This window comes from Zea mays, chromosome 1 (assembly GCF_902167145.1).
Source record: "Zea mays cultivar B73 chromosome 1, Zm-B73-REFERENCE-NAM-5.0, whole genome shotgun sequence".
Lineage (NCBI taxonomy): Eukaryota > Viridiplantae > Streptophyta > Magnoliopsida > Poales > Poaceae > Zea > Zea mays.
This window is the reverse complement of record NC_050096.1, coordinates 32,120,489-32,135,889: the sequence shown is the minus strand read 5'-3', so window position 1 is coordinate 32,135,889 and position 15,401 is coordinate 32,120,489. Positions and strand designations below refer to the sequence as shown.

At 43.8% G+C, this 15,401-nt stretch overlaps 2 protein-coding genes across 7 annotated transcripts; both read left to right on the top strand.

The window, feature by feature from the left end:
* The first annotated feature begins 892 nt into the window (after positions 1-892).
* On the top strand, positions 893-9,680 carry LOC100216655 (bZIP transcription factor 16). Of its 3 annotated transcripts, none has more exons than XM_008666722.3 (15): positions 893-1,223; positions 3,553-3,688; positions 3,874-3,999; positions 4,096-4,155; positions 4,238-4,339; positions 4,889-4,972; positions 5,067-5,126; positions 5,334-5,503; positions 5,569-5,620; positions 6,208-6,250; positions 6,389-6,645; positions 6,740-6,817; positions 8,049-8,174; positions 9,101-9,191; positions 9,277-9,680. In XM_008666722.3, the coding sequence occupies exons 3-14, from the start codon at positions 3,943-3,945 to the stop codon at positions 9,155-9,157; spliced, it is 1,146 nt and encodes a 381-aa protein (XP_008664944.1). In that variant the 5' UTR covers positions 893-1,223; positions 3,553-3,688; positions 3,874-3,942; the 3' UTR covers positions 9,158-9,191; positions 9,277-9,680. The 3 variants fall into 3 exon arrangements, with proteins under 3 accessions (XP_008664944.1, XP_008664950.1, NP_001346403.1); XM_008666728.4 differs by having other exon boundaries at positions 940-1,223; positions 4,779-4,972; positions 9,277-9,668; NM_001359474.1 differs by having other exon boundaries at positions 995-1,223; positions 9,101-9,391.
* Positions 9,681-11,257: 1,577 nt separating this feature from the next.
* On the top strand, positions 11,258-15,148 carry LOC100285677 (zinc finger protein 7). Of its 4 annotated transcripts, XM_008682144.4 has the most exons (3): positions 11,282-11,699; positions 11,811-12,166; positions 14,206-15,148. In XM_008682144.4, exon 3 carries the CDS (start codon positions 14,267-14,269, stop codon positions 14,924-14,926), a length of 660 nt encoding a protein of 219 aa, XP_008680366.1. In that variant the 5' UTR covers positions 11,282-11,699; positions 11,811-12,166; positions 14,206-14,266; the 3' UTR covers positions 14,927-15,148. The 4 variants fall into 4 exon arrangements, with proteins under 4 accessions (XP_008680370.1, XP_008680366.1, NP_001300990.1 ...); XM_008682148.4 differs by having other exon boundaries at positions 11,258-12,186; NM_001314061.1 differs by lacking the exon at positions 11,282-11,699 and having other exon boundaries at positions 12,005-12,166; positions 14,206-15,129.
* The last annotated feature ends 253 nt before the right edge of the window (positions 15,149-15,401 follow it).

The following is a 15,401-nucleotide window of genomic DNA, read 5'->3' as shown; positions in this document are numbered from 1 at the left end:
TAGGGGGCTCAGGCCTTTTTCCTGAGTACCTCTCCATAAGGACCTGTTCGTGGAGTGACCACCCGGGATAACAGTGCAGCCATGAGGGTGGAATGGGACGCCCTTAGCTGATTAATTAGATGAACCTGGGGTGTAGTTGGCTTTGCCGGAGGGCCGTCAATGGGGGTCGGGGCGTAGTGCTCGCTCTACCAAGGTTGGGGTGCAGAGGTTCATTCGATTTGGTTTTGTTAGTCACCCACCTTGGGGAGGTGTACTACGTTTGTATGACTGACGAAACCTAACGAGCAGCTATGCACCAGAGGAGTCTTTGTAAAGGCTACGTAGTGAGACCCTGCTAGGTTACCTTGGTAGTGATCAATGGAGCGTCATGATCTTCGGGCAGAATGAGAATCACGACTTGTGGGTAAAGTGTGCGACCTCTGCAAAGGGTTAGAAACTGATATATCAGCCGTGCTCACGGTTATGAGCGACCTTGGGATCCTCTTTGATTAGAGATACAGATGATCTGAGTTACAATGGTTCTATTTATTATTTTGGTTCGATGATGATAATGGTGTTCCTCGATGAGGGAATGATTCATGGGTTGGTTATATGATAAAACTTGGCTTCCACTAATAATAAATACCTGACCAACTAAAAACAACTGTTTTAACCTTAACTCCACATAAAGCTAGTCCACCTCAGCTAAATAGGACATTTGCTGAATACGTTGATGTGTACTCACCCTTGAGTCTTTTTGTGATAAATATTATGTATATACTTTTATATGGTACATAAGGGTTTAAATGTCTATAATTAATAGGACTTGAGAAAATAAATATATCTAGAACACGTCAAGTTGGTCGTAATAAAAGCTTTCTTTTAACATGATAAGCTCACAAAGTTGGTTGGGTATTGCTAGGGTTATTTGATGTCCGATTATTAGAAAAAAAGAAAAACAGGAAAACCACGCTGTGTCTCTGCCTCCGTTGTCTGTCCGACCCGGCGTTGTGATTGGGGGAGTATGAAGTGCTCACACCATCTCCTCTCCATTCACATCAGCGCTCCACGCCTGCGCCCCTGAATTCCCAAATCCTGCGCGCCTCTGCCCCAACCCCGCTCGTCGACTCCTCTCTGCCAAACACGTCGGAGGAATCCTTCTCCGGAACTCGTCTTCGTCCTGTCTGTCGGGCTGGCGTGGAGTGGAGATCCATCACCACGTGGATAGGTCTCTTCTTCTGCTGGTAAGTAATCCTAGCTTTGGTTGAACGGAATTCCATCTTCAGAGACTTGCTTTGTTCTAAAATCAAATCCAAATCTTTCCTCTTTCACCATTGACTTACTCTTGGATTTTTGTGCCGCCGTGGTGTCCCCACTGATTCAATTTATCCACCCGCGGACCATTGTAGATTTGGTTGTTCTTCAGCGCGCCTAGATCGACATTAGTCGACAGCATAGGCCAATCAACGTGAGGGTGTAGTATGAATTCCGAACCTTTTTTATGTTAAATGAACCTCCTGCTCCTGATCAGAGTCACGGGGTGTGTTAGATAGATCTGTTTGGTTTTAAAGAGCACTTTGTGGATTGTAGTGTAGAACTTCTGTGATAATTCGTGGATTTTCCGTTTCTGCATTGCTCCTTTTGAGTTTTTGGGAGATGGTATGTCACCCAATGTTGTTAGTGTTATATACATCACTCGAGGAAAGTTGCCACTACAGTACTACCATTTTAGGCCTTGCTCGGTTAATCCTGTTACCTATGGATTGGATGAGATTGAAAAAAATTAAGAAGAACTTTGACTTGTTTGGGATTTAAACCCACTCAATTCCACTCAATCCACATAGATTGAGAGCTAACCGAACAAGCCCTTAAATATATTATCTTCGAAGAAATACCGAACAGATTAACTGCTTAAGTTTCGTAGTTCACATTGAACCTGTGTCTATGATTTTCCCCTGTCAGTTCTTTTTATAAAAAAAGTCAAGGTGGCTAAAATTATGTCTGAGAAACGAGAGCTTCATTAAACTTATAATTTCCCTGTTTCCAAATAGATGTTTTTTTTCCCTGTTTTCAAATGGATGGTAACATAGAGTGCCTGTAATCAAACATTTTAAACCGGTTGTCATATGCACAATGCACTAAAGTATTTAGATCATGTCAATTTAGCCGACATACTAAGGAAGATATTGGTCCAGGTTGCATATTGGAATCCATGCTAATAATATAATTACCTTGCCATTTTTGGAAATTTGAAATTAAGTAGGAGTCTGGTTAATATAATTACCAAAATGTTTGATTACTCATGCTCTTAAATTTCAATATGGTGATGGTCGAGATACAATTTTTCTACCCCAAGCACTCCAGATTTATAAGTTCAAATGCATCAGACTTAGACATTCATGTTGGTTCCTTGTGAAACACCATGTCAATATGAAACATTTGACAGTAGTGACAAACTAACCACATAACAATAAAAGTGTGCTTATTATTCTGCTATCTGATTGGATCCTTGTGGTTCATATACGCATACCTTTCATGAACCCAGACCTCCCCTGCTGTAAGCTAGTTGCACAGAACATTACAAATAACATTTATTTCCTTCATTTTTTGAGCAAAAGTCATTAATACATTCTATGCTCTTCCTTTCCTTTTTTTTTTGCTCTAGATAGCTAGTAAATAAGTAAACTGTGCATCATTCAAGACTGCTTGGAGACTCCGCTGGTTCCTTTATCAAGCAAATAGAAAAAAAACCCTCCTTTGTGGTTGGGTAACCAAACATGTTCTTTATATGTTCTTTGTTTCTCTTGATAGTTTCACTTTGTTTCTTGGTCATTGAGAACTTTAATGTACTTCTGAATACCTTTGTTTCAGTGATGAAGAAAAGTCATATTCCTCCTAGAATATTTGTTCCATCATGTTTTGACATGTTTGCCTGCCAAATAATGTTTCTTACACTCATTAAAACTATAGTTGATTTAGTATAAGTTCTTAAAAAACACAATTGGATATGGAATTATCATGAAAAGGAATGTGGGACCTTTACGGAATTCGTTTTGCTTGGTACAGCAAGATGGAGTTTTAATCTCTTTACCCAATGCCTTGCATGGTGGCACAGCCGTGGCACAAAGTGTCGATACACCCATAACAATTGAGCATGGTGGTTGGTATCTTGACGGAGCAAACAAACTTTTTCCTTTCATTGCTGGAGCACGTATGGAGGGTGAATCAAAATGATCATTATTGTTTGCTTGACTTCCCTGTAGTTCAATACTTATAAAGAAAAGGTCCCTTGTTTCCATTTCCCAGATGTCAGCTTCCAAAACTCAGTGTCTAAAAAGACTTGTAGAATAGCTACTGGTCAAGTCACATTTAGAATTAGGTGAACTATTAGTCATAAAAAAGGTTGCCATAGGTATTTCCCTTTTGCCCATTGTATCTGTCTATCAGCCTCCTAAACCATCATCGTTGTTCTCAATGGTTGAGTACATGCTTCTATTATAAAGGTGTTAAACTTTAGGATTTATCATTTTGTTATGGTTAGACGCTGAATCTGCCATTCACCTTTTCCTGCAGGTTCAACGCTGAATCTGTCCTTCAATGCCTTCACAGGCTCTACCCCTGAAGAAGTTGCAGAGTTAGAAGCTATTGCCGCATTTTTTGTTGAAGGGAACATTTTTTTGGGTCATATCCAGATTGAATACGAAACATGGTGAGTGTTTGATCCTTCATATTCTTAGTGCCATGTATTCTCCAGTCTGTGATTCTCCACTCAATCATTACTCAAAGAAATGGCAAATTCAAGGCCCTTGGGGTTCTAATTAACTGATTTTTATGGAGTTTGTTTTTGTTGCTTACATCGGACCTAAGTTGTTGCATTTTGCTCCAAATTGAAAGCTCGTCCTTTTGGGACTTTAAGAGAATAAGAGGCAAAAGGAACATAAGGATAGAGGAGAGAAATAAACAATGGGGAAGGGAGATGTGGCTACCAGGTCAAAATCTCAAAAATCACCAGCAATACAGGTTTGTATGGTTAATCTGGAAGTACAACTAGCTAAAAAAAACTGGAACTACAAGAGCAACTACTGGCACCCTCTTACATTATCTTTCTTTTTTCAGAATGAGCAGAGTACACCTGCTAACCCGCCCACAGCATATCCTGATTGGTCTCAGTTCCAGGTATGTAAAATGAAATTGTGCTGTATTGCTTTTTTATTGATCTAGTAGATTTATTTGTGTAACTGTTAATACAAATCTGTAGGCATACTATAATGCTGCTGGGACAGCTCCAGTGACCCCACCTTTTTTTCATCCATCTGTAGCTCCAAGCCATCAGGGGCACCCATATATGTGGGGTCCACAGGTATATTCTCTCTCTTCAACCATTTTGCAAGAATAAGTCTAGCAGCTAGTGTAAGTCTGCAACATGAGGTTTAATGAGTTGATGTTAGGATGAACCTGTCTTCTGCTACTTGTAGTACGAGGTACGATTCTGGCAGATTTTTTAACATTTGTTCATATGGTTTGCTAGCCATTTATTTATTTTAAGGATACTATCAGCTACCACAACCATTGTAAAAAAACTCGGCCGGGGAGGGTAAGACCACCCTCACGGTATTATATTAATAGAAGGCCGCGACAACGGTCCCGACCGAGAAATCCCCGAACCCCGTCCTCCCATCACTAACGGGCAGGGTCAAAGCTGCTTACTCTGCAAAGGCCCACCTAGGCCTGAGGGTGGCGCACAACCGAGCTGTAACCCGAGAGCGGACGAGGAACAATGAGGGGATTTTTTTGTACAGGGCCAGGGTATTACCCCATGACCTGGTGAAAGGGACCACTGAGCCGTAATGCAACCATTGTAACTCTGGAGATAATCCGTCATCTAACATTTGATTATTCAACTGGATAGATGATGTCTCCTTATGGGACACCACCACCATATGCAGCAATGTATGCACAAGGTACACCATATCAGCAGGCACCAATGCCACCGGTAATGTACCTCATTTTACATAAGAGCATGTTCTTATTGTGCTAATGCATGGTTGATATAGTAATGAACTAAAATATCCTTGTTTTTTTGTCAGGGTTCACACCCATACAGTCCTTATCCTATGCAGTTACCAAACGGGACAGTTCAAACTCCAGTAAGTTAATGGGCGCCTTTTATTTGATCTATTGATTGTTGCAGAATGGATGCATAATTTCACTGTTTCCTTTCTAAAGCTTTCCATCTCAACTGTTATCTGTCATTTATATTTCTTACATAGGAAATTATTTGTTTGAGTCCTGTTTATGCCATTTGTCTCCTCAAAGCAGATAATATTTTCTTTTTGATTGGGTTATGTTGTTAGACATCTGGTGCTGGTGGTACAGCGACAGATAAATCAAATAAAAATAAGCGGAAGGCTTCCCTCAAGAGATCAAAAGGAAGCTTAGGTAGTCTGGATGTTGTTGCAGTAAAAAATAACAAGTCACCGGCAAAGCCTTCAACTTCTTCCTCCAATGAAGGTTCTTCACAAAGGTAATTTCTTTATTTTTTTTGTTATACTAACAGATAAATTATTGAATCCACTATCTATTATACAGTGAGAGTGGAAGCGGGAGTTCTTCTGAAGGAAGCAGTACAAATTCAAAAAGTGTATGCCATTCCATTATATTACTTAACATTTTACTTCGTAATGCTATTAGTACAAATTCCAAAGCAGTATGTTACTGTCTCTCTCCTCATTATGGAAGTCATAGTTTCTGGGAGTAATTTCTGTGCTAATCTTGAAATCCTCTGAGCAGCATCTGCAGTATGCAGATCGAGTGCGTGAGAGGTGCAATTTGGAACACTTTGCAACTGGTTCTGTCTGTGTACATGGTATTTTAAGAGTCTGCTGAGTAATGAGTATCCATTTCATTTTTCAAAACAAATTCTAAAGAATCAAACTGTAGCCTTGTATTAAGTTTCTTTAATTGCCCATGTTCTATATGTTGCATGAGATACTTTACAATTTGCAAATTTAGTCTTATGTTTCATATTATTTTTCTTTGGTTATTGTAGTGACTTCAAGTTAGATGTATCTATGTTATCCTCACTTCCAACATGGTTTACCTGCTAGCTCATGGACAAACTAGAAAGATGCATCCTACCTTCCTGCATTTTTCTTTCTTTGTATGTTGGATATGATCATCCTCATACTAATTTATACTAACTGGCATAAATGAATAATTTGCTTGCAGGGTTCAAGGGTGAAGGATAATTCTGAGCAAGGACAGGGTAATGGTAAGAAAACTTTTTTATATAACTTATGGCCAACTATTTTTACCCCCCCTCTTGTGGGAATAGTTACTGAAACAAATTTGTGTTTTTTATTTAGCGCAAAACATTAGATACAATAGTTATGTTCTTCTTTCTCACCAGATGCTAGGAGTAAATGTACTCAAAGCTCTGTCGTTGAGCCCACACAACCATCTTCAGGGTCTGTTGTGCTTAACCCTATGATGCCATTTTGGCCTGTGCCCCCTCCCATGGCTGGCCCAGCAACTACTCTGAATATGGGAGTGGATTACTGGGGTACTCCTGCTTCTGTACCCATGCATGGTAAAGTTATTGCAGCACCGACATCAGCTCCTTCGTCAAATTCACGTGATATTGTTCTCAGTGATCCGACTATACAGGTCTGTCACCATGCAGGATTTGTTTCTCATTGTCTTTATTTTGTTCTAGTACCTACCTTGCACTTTTGTTACTTAGGTTTTTTTATTAACATAGGATGGGAGAGAACTGAAGAGACAAAAACGGAAGCAATCAAATAGGGAATCAGCTCGACGCTCAAGATTGCGCAAGCAGGTCTGTAATGTCTGCAGCATTTCATAAGAACCATTTGGATGTTATAATTTATCCTATATCTTGTGAATAGTTTGCATTTCTGCTAACTGCTTATTTAGGAGTGACCATCTTGTTACTGATGGGAGTTATGGTATGGGTGTGGCCGTGTGGGGTTTGAGCCACCAGTTTGGCAGCAGCATCGACCAGTCACCACTTATGCTAAGTCAGTTTAGAATTGGTTTAGATAAGATTTGTAAGAAGGTAAGGTCATTTGGTTAGTTTGTTAAGTGTGTTAGCATCTTGTGTTAGGGGCTGGCTATAAAGCATGTACACACTACCAGTTCAAATCAAGCAAGAAGAACCAAAAAGAAGCTGCCAGAGCTTCCAGAGCGAGGGTGACTAGCTGGTTCTTCCTGCTATCTCATCTATGCCTAAGTCAATCCGTATCATGGTTCATGGATCTAGTTGAAAACAGTAGTCAGCTTTTACCTATTGTCTTGTATAAGGTCATAAAGTCTATTCTTGACATTATGTAGTTGCCGTAGAATTCTGCCCATTATGAACTCGACATATGTATATATATATAACTTGAAACACAGTATATTAGGGCCTGTTTGGATGGCAGCCTCCCAAGCAGCTTCCTGGCAGGCAAATGATCCTGACCCCAGGCATAGGAAATCTAACACCTGGCGTTGCTGCCTGGGCCAGACAAGTTCTTGCCGCCACCATCCAAATAGGTCCTTAGGATCTGGTTGAACCTACTTGAATTGACTGCAGTAGATAATGAGAATAAACACTAAATATGCATAACCATGTGAGCCATGCATGTGTTCCTGCACATGTTCCTTGAGTCAAGAATAACGATGGTCTTACTGTAGTGATGAGCTATTGTTCATGGATGACAACCAACATTTCAACAGAACAATATGACTAGTTGAGGACTAATATGCCTCAGTTTTTTTCTTCTTAGAATTAGGAGATGATTGAACCAGGATCATAGAAAGCAGATAGTGTCCAAGGAATAATATACCACAAGTGTTCCTTAAGGCTGAAGAAAGAAGTCGAGACACATTGTGAAAACAGCTGCATATTTGTTACCAAGCTCATGCATATAGCTGATGGCAGGACCCACGGAATTTATTTATTTATTTCCTTCCTAGCTGTCACTCCCTGCCACATATGCATATAATTTGGTGTCCTTTGCTTGATGCAAGCCTTTGATGTATTCTGTATTTTTTTTGGCATACTACAGGCTGAATGGGAGGAAGTAGCCAATCGTGCAGATTTGCTAAAGCAGGAAAATAGTTCACTTAAAGAAGAATTGAAACAACTTCAGGAGAAGTGTGATGGCTTGACCTCAGAAAATACATCTCTACATGTAAGCTCTTTTTTGCTTTTGACCTCAGAAAATATATCTCTACATGTAAGAAGGATTGGAGCAGAGAGAAAGGATGGTGAGTGCTAGATTGATGGGAGCTGCTGCTGCTGCTGCTGCTAGTGGTTGTCAATTGAAGGAGAAGCTGGTTGCTTGGATTTATTAACCGAGAAGGAAAATAGAGGAGCAGTGGAATAGCAGTAATGCAGGTTTTGGCTGATGTCGACGCAACCAAGCTGCAGCGCCACATCCAGCAACCAACTTCCATGGCTGGAGCTTGGCACAAGCGGCCATGCCGCCTCCGCTGTGGACTACTTCAGCGCGTTGCTGAACAAAGCTCAAGTGGTCCCTTCAGTGGTGGTGCAGGCCACTTTGGCAGGGGCGTGTTCGGCAATGGCTGTGCACAATGGGCAGAGCTTGTCATGGGGGCAGTGCTCGGGGGGACGAGGTTGACGCTCGAAGGGGATGAGGTCAGCGCTCGGTTGGGGGCGGTGCTCGGCCATGGGCAGCGGTTCTCCACCATGCTCGGGGTCAGCAAAAGAGGGAAGATGGGGAACGGCTGGAGATACCGGATGGGCAGAGGGACCCCACCTATCATTGGCACAGAGGATAAGGGAGAGGAGGGCCTTATGGTTGGGCCCAATCTGAGTCTGTCCAGCGTGGTAGCCAAAACCACTGAAACCAGCATTAAAGGGGTGCGCGGTGGTCAAATATGTCTGGTTTACACAATTGAATGGCCAAAGGTTTCTGGTTTTCGAGTTCAGTGACCGAAACCAAACTGTTACCATAATTCTATGGGCACAATGATCTTCTCCCTTTCTTAAATGCCAGTGGCTGGGAGCTGTATGCACTCCTTTTTGGAATTTTAGATTTGATCTCGCACCCTTGATTTTTGAGAAACTTATGTGAGACATTCCTAATTCTTGCAGGAGAAGCTTAAAGCGCTTGAGGATGAGAAATCAAATGGAAATTGGTACAAGGATTAAAGGCTGAAACTTCTCTCTCTTTCTGACTGCTGATGTAAGGTTACTTGTGAGCTGCCGTTAGGCCCCTTACAGAATACCAACTCTGATTGCTGGTGTAATGTTCTCCATATTTTTTTCAGATAATTTGGTGGTAACCTGATAGGACGACAACTAAGGAGGTATTCATATACGGTATTAGACTTTTGTCCGAGGGGGTAAAATTGTATCATAGGATTTGACATGGTTGACGGCTACAGATTCTTCGTCCAGTTGTGCTGCTGTGCTGTGTTGTCTTTCTTCCCTCTTCGTGCTAGATCCTACAGAAGTACAACTATGTAGAAACCCCCAGGTGGTGTTTGAAGCCTGGGGGGATTAGCGTGTGGTATTGGTATAGCTGTTGTAGAGCTGCTCACTGAGCTTCTTGACAGAAACTGAAGCGTGCTAAAGCAGTCGTGTGATTTACGATTCAGACGGATTAATTTTACGGATAGTAATGTAACTGCACTCATGAATACAAATAGCCTTTTACTGATTTCGCCCTGTACGGGGAACGGCTTTGGAAAACTGTGGAAGCTGAACAGTGTGTGGTGTTGCTCATATGTTAGTTGGGAACGTATTATTCCCATGTACAAGATGCAGCAACTCAGCAAATCTTTGTGAAATGTCGCCTGAAAGCTCTTGTTCGTCTTAAAACGACAATTTGAAGAGCGCGCTCATAACTTTTATTTATCTCCTCCATCCTAAATTATAGCTTACAATATTCTAATCTTTTTTAAGAGGCAAAACATCTTAAGCTTGACTAAACTGTATACAGTAAAATGATGACATAAATTTTATACAGTAAAATAATAATTATTATTATGATAACAAATAACTATCATTAGATTTTTTTTATTAATTATAACTTCATAACATACCAGTTTGTTGTCATAAATCTTTGCTACAATTTTAGTTAAATTTGAGATGTTTGGACTCTGAAAGTTAGAATGGCTTATACAATTTCGAACGAAAGGAGTTATTACCTATCATGTATTTTGATCACATGCTCCACCGGTTGTTTTCCCAAATAAGAATCATTAGATTCAATCACTTTACCTTAGCGGATACCTTTTTTTTGGGGGCCTGTGCCTTTTATCTTCTTTTTGTTGCTCGAGTCCAGCACCACTCTTTCGGAGTCTTTCCTCGGCATGTAGCCTTTGATGAAGAAAAGGCCATGGCGCTTGGCAATGAATCTGTCTACTCTTTTTTTTTTACCGCTTCATGACCAATCTCGTGCTTTCGTCAAGCACATGGGTGGTTCCATCTCCTTTTCCCTCGTCTCCCTCCCCGGCGAAACAGTCACAGGACACATCATACCTGTACCACGTACTGTAGCCGGAGCAGCTCGTCATCTGCGAGGAGCATTTTTTTTTGGTGGTCTCAGAAAGAAGCATCATACATATATCCAGCGTGCGTCGCAGCAGACTGTCTGAACATTCGTCCCCGATCGAAAATGCAGATTGCTGACTGCCGAGCTCGAGAGTCGGTTTTAATACGAAAACACTAGTCACTGTTGTACAGCGTACCACTGCTACTACTACACGATTGAGGAATAAATTGCAGATCTGGCAGGGTGCAGTGCAGATCCGCAGTCGGCAACCTCGCTTTTGCAGAGCGCGCACAATGGCTGTACTGTACAAAAACCCATCTCGGCTTTTGCACCCAAAGCCCTCGGCCGGCGTACGAACTGCCCCCCGTCTTTTCTCGGCCCGTCTGTCCCCCTTCCAACCATCCAAAGGGAATGCATGGGTGGTCATCGGATCCATCCCACCACATCCATCCATCCATCAGAAACAGCAGTCAGCACTGCACGAGGCCAGCGGGCGGAGTTAACTTGCAGGCAGGCATGTTGTGCAGAGCGGCAGCACAAGGAAAACTGCAAAAGCTACCCCTCTGCACAGCACTGCCCACCCGAACTGCTTTCTTCTGACACCACCGGAAATAAAACCACGCACAACTGGTGGCTGTGCTGTGCTGCTGCTGAGCCATTGCGTGTGAGTCATGGCCATGCCACTGCTGGACGCCTGGGTGATGGGCACCACCACCACCACCACCACCATCCACAAGTAGTCAAGTACGCGCGCAGACGCAGCGGGGCGGGGTGGGTGCTGCTGTAGTTTGCACCGCATCGCAGGCATGTTACGCAAGAACAGCTGCGACGCGCAATGGGGGGGGGCACAATTCTGACAAAAATCTCATGGCGCTACCTCTGGTCCCCTACCACTCCCAACTCTCCCACAAGTCACACACATCCCTTGAATTGAATCCCTTTTCATCCCTCTCTCTTTTCAATGCTCCTATCCCTTCGCTCCCGGAAACGAAATATCTACGAGTACATTAGCATCTCAACTCAGTGCTTTTAGATGGGTGGAAGTGGAAGCACGCTTAATCCAGCAGCCCCCAGTTGTTTACTCTTTACTGCAAGCTGTGGGCACTTTCTATCGTGCCCTTTTCCTTAGATGGTGGTAGTAGTGGTGGTGGTACAAAGACAGCAAAAGGGATGGAAAAAAAAGCTCAAGCCTATGTATGTATACTTACTTGTACACACACAAACAATATCCTGGTGCATCTTTAGTGCAGTGCAGTGCAGGCACACACACACACATACAACATCCCTCTCCCTCTCCCTTTGCAGGTCTGCCTGTACTACCACCACTTGTGAGATGGAGCAGCGCGGCATCACTGTCCTACATCCATCCCTGCCCCTACCAGTAATTTACCAAACCTCTGCTGCTTTCCATAATCAAGCACCACACAGTGCCAGTGGGGGTGCCAGTGCCACTTTAACTGATGAAACACCACCCCCCCTCCTCTTCCTCACTTTGCCCCCCACCTCTCTCTCTCTCACTACGCGCAGTAGTATCTCTCTCTCCACCCTTGGGTACGCTGAGCACAAACAAGGGGCAATTGGTAAGGAGCACAAGGCCTGGGCTCTGATGGGAGTGGAGTGAGGCGCTGCACGGGATTCTCTGCTTCTGCGTGGTAGAGCAGGTAATTCTGCTTTCGCGCTGGTAACCACCGATTCTCTTGTTTTTTTTTCTTTTCTTGGCAGCCTTCCTTGAGTTCTTGCCTCACCCAGTTCATGTCATGTTCATCGTGGCCTAGCCTTCTCGACGTCTCGGTTCTCTGAATAGCTGCTTCTCTCTCTCTCTCTCTCTCTAGGCATGCTGGCTTCGACCACAAGGTACTTGCAGTAGAATTTTGGTCCCCAAGAGTTTTGAACCAAGGCCCTCCCAAAACTTTTGCTCTCGTGATTCGTCCAAACCCGAGATTGTTCCGTCGAGTTCATACACATGGAAGTGGAATTCTTACATGGAAATAAATAAAATCACTTTAGTTCGTTGGTGTCTATGCTAAAAACATGCTTGCATGTTAGTCCTGTCTAAGCCCCCATCATGTTTTTTTTGTCCTGATATTACTTTGGGCCGCCTAGTGGTGCTAGATGCAGCAGCCGACGAGTCAGGTAATATAGCATATCTTGTCCAGATATTTCTGTCTCCTTGCTATGCCTCGTGACATAAGATCATTATTAGTCTCTGCTGGTCCGGATGCTTTGCTAGTGTACCAAGCCAAAAAAAAAACAAGATAATTTTGCTGACATTATCTTCCAGCGCTATGTCTAAGAGAGCTAACTGTACTCCAACTTGTTCGAATTTTCAACCAGTAATTTCGTGGCTACATCGAATAAATTTTTGTATTATATATGCAGAAAATACCAGTGAGAGTCTTTCCTGTTACGCTGTCTGTAATCTGGCATAGTTACTCAACCTTTACAGTTTTATTACTGTGAGCTGGTGGTGGGATTATCTGGAGAACACTAAAATCTAACTCAAGGTTAGGTACTGCATTCTGAGCAGGTGAATTAGCCTAAAGTACAACATTATTTGAACTAATGTGGTTTAGATAGGAACAACAGAGCTCCCATCTTTCCTGACAACTACTGAATATGCTATTCTTGGACTTTACTACTCCTTCCGATCCAAATTACAAAATACCCCAACTTTCTTAGAGAATCAAAAAAAAATCTCAAGTTTAAACAAAAGTACATAGAGAATTGCATATATTTATGGCATCAAATAGGCATACTCTAAAAAACAATTACTGAAGAATATAATAATACTTATTTGGTACAATAAATGTTATTATTTGATTATACAAATACGGTCAGATGCTTTAGCTCTACAAGTTGGGATGACTTTTAATTTGAAACGGATGAAGCATTAGATAAGGTTCGATTTTAGAGATTCCCAGACCAGAAAAGATGGCATGCTTTTCATATGTTTGTCCTCAGACATGGAATTTGAATGTAGCATATCCAGGCCTATGAAAAGAATCAGATGCTTCTCATGATTGTTGAACAGAAAATCGACCACTCTGGAAATAGGCTAAGATTCTCCTTCCCCTCGTTTGCTCTTTACGTCATTATCTGCATCCAGTTTGCACTGGCTACTCTTTAGCTCCAGTTTGCCCAAGATTCTTTTTCTCTAAAAAAAGGTGGTTTAGCTTAGTAATTCAGCAAGCATATATTTTGTTTCCCTACTGACACATGACAAAGTATTACTCAATGGACAACCTCTAGTGCATATGGACAAACATGGGCCATCTTGAGGATCACTTAAGCTGCAAGGAATTTTAGCCAAAATAATCATTTGCGACAACATCCTTTTTATCCCATCTTGAAATAATCAGTTTGTCATTGGTTTATCTGAAGCTAGTCATAAACTGTTGATCACCAATCTGCACACCAGTAGGCAAACCAATGAGTGCAACTGCGACTTAAACCACTGGGATCCCCCCTCCAAGTTTTGTGCATGAACACATCTCATAAAGTTGCTTTTCTCTACCCTTGAACACAAAGCATGTTTCATATCTTCATCATGGATCCATGCATCGGTGTTCCTGCCTTACCTAACCTGCCATGTTCACAGAAGAGTCGTGATTACATATTTGGATCAGGGCATCTTATTCTTATTAGAGGCATTCACACACAAGTGCTTACTAGAATGAGCTGGCGTGTTGTCTGCATGCAGGTACGGTGAGACAGCAGAGAAATCAAGTGACGGGTGAAAAGATTGTTGCCATCAGTCAGGGATGAACAGCAAGGAGATGTGCCAAGAACCGTGCGACGAGCTGTCCGAGATCAGCAGCCAGGAGGCGTCCAACTCCTCCGGCCTGGTAAGCCTCGACCTCACGCTCACCGTCGCCGCCGCCGCCGCCGCCGAGTCGAGCACTACCGACAACAGTAACAGCGGCGGCACGCCGGCCGACGCGGCGGCGGTCGCCCGCGAGCCGTCGCGCGTGTTCACGTGCAACTACTGCCAGCGCAAGTTCTTCAGCTCGCAGGCGCTGGGCGGGCACCAGAACGCGCACCGGCGGGAGCGCACGCTGGCCCGGCGCACGCTGCGGCTCGACGCGGCGGGCCCCTACGGCTACTACGCCGACGTGGCGTCCCTGCCGCTGTACGGCTCCGGCCTGTACCCCATCGGCATCCAGGCGCACGCATCGATGGCAGCGCACCCGGAGCAGCAGCAGCGGCACGAGGACGCCGCCGAGCTGAGGCCCGCGCGGGGGCTGCTGAGCCCCATGCCATTCCTCGTGGCCGACGAGGCGGAGATGAGCTTCGGCTGGCCCGGGAGCTTCAGACCAGCCACCGCCGTCGCTCCTGCGCCGGCGGGGAGCGCCGTCCTGAACTCGGCTGGCGGCGTCGCCGTGCATGCCCGGGAGGAGCCCGATCTGACGCTCAGGCTGTGAAGTGTGTGTGAACTGATCCGTCGACTAGACTGGTTAATCCGTCAGGCTTTCATTCTCTTTAAATTGATGATCGGCCCATGGCTGATGCAGATCAGACCGTGGCGGTCTCTTGCTTGACCAGATTCTTCCTATTGTTTCGTGTGCGTGCAAGAATTTTTGTACAGCAGTTGGATGTGCAAGAGCTCGAGATATCTCTCTTTATTCAATGATCTTGGTATGCTATCGCATGTTCGTACGCGTTCCAGCTGTGAAACACAATGCGCCATGGCTGTGAAACACAACCGTCGTCGGCGCGACAGCCGCCATCGCTACCGGGCGTTCGCGAAGCCGCAGCGGCGAGCGAGAGGTTAGTGCTTGTCCGCGGCCAACACAGAAATCGGCGGCCTTTCTGCTTGGCCTCAACGGGCAGCAACAGAAGCTGCGACTGCAACTTGGGAGCTGGACTCGCAACTTGTGCTGGCTGTCGACTGTCCCG

Excerpts from the sequence above, each read along its gene's own strand:
- LOC100216655 (XM_008666722.3), top strand. The coding sequence starts at position 3,943 with ATGGGGAAGGGAGATGTGGCTACCAGGTCAAAATCTCAAAAATCACCA. Across the intron at positions 6,818-8,048 it reads GCTCAAGATTGCGCAAGCAG|GCTGAATGGGAGGAAGTAGC; the intron begins GTCTGTAATGTC and ends GGCATACTACAG. Across the intron at positions 8,175-9,100 it reads CAGAAAATACATCTCTACAT|GAGAAGCTTAAAGCGCTTGA; the intron begins GTAAGCTCTTTT and ends TAATTCTTGCAG.
- LOC100285677 (XM_008682148.4), top strand. The coding sequence starts at position 14,267 with ATGAACAGCAAGGAGATGTGCCAAGAACCGTGCGACGAGCTGTCCGAG.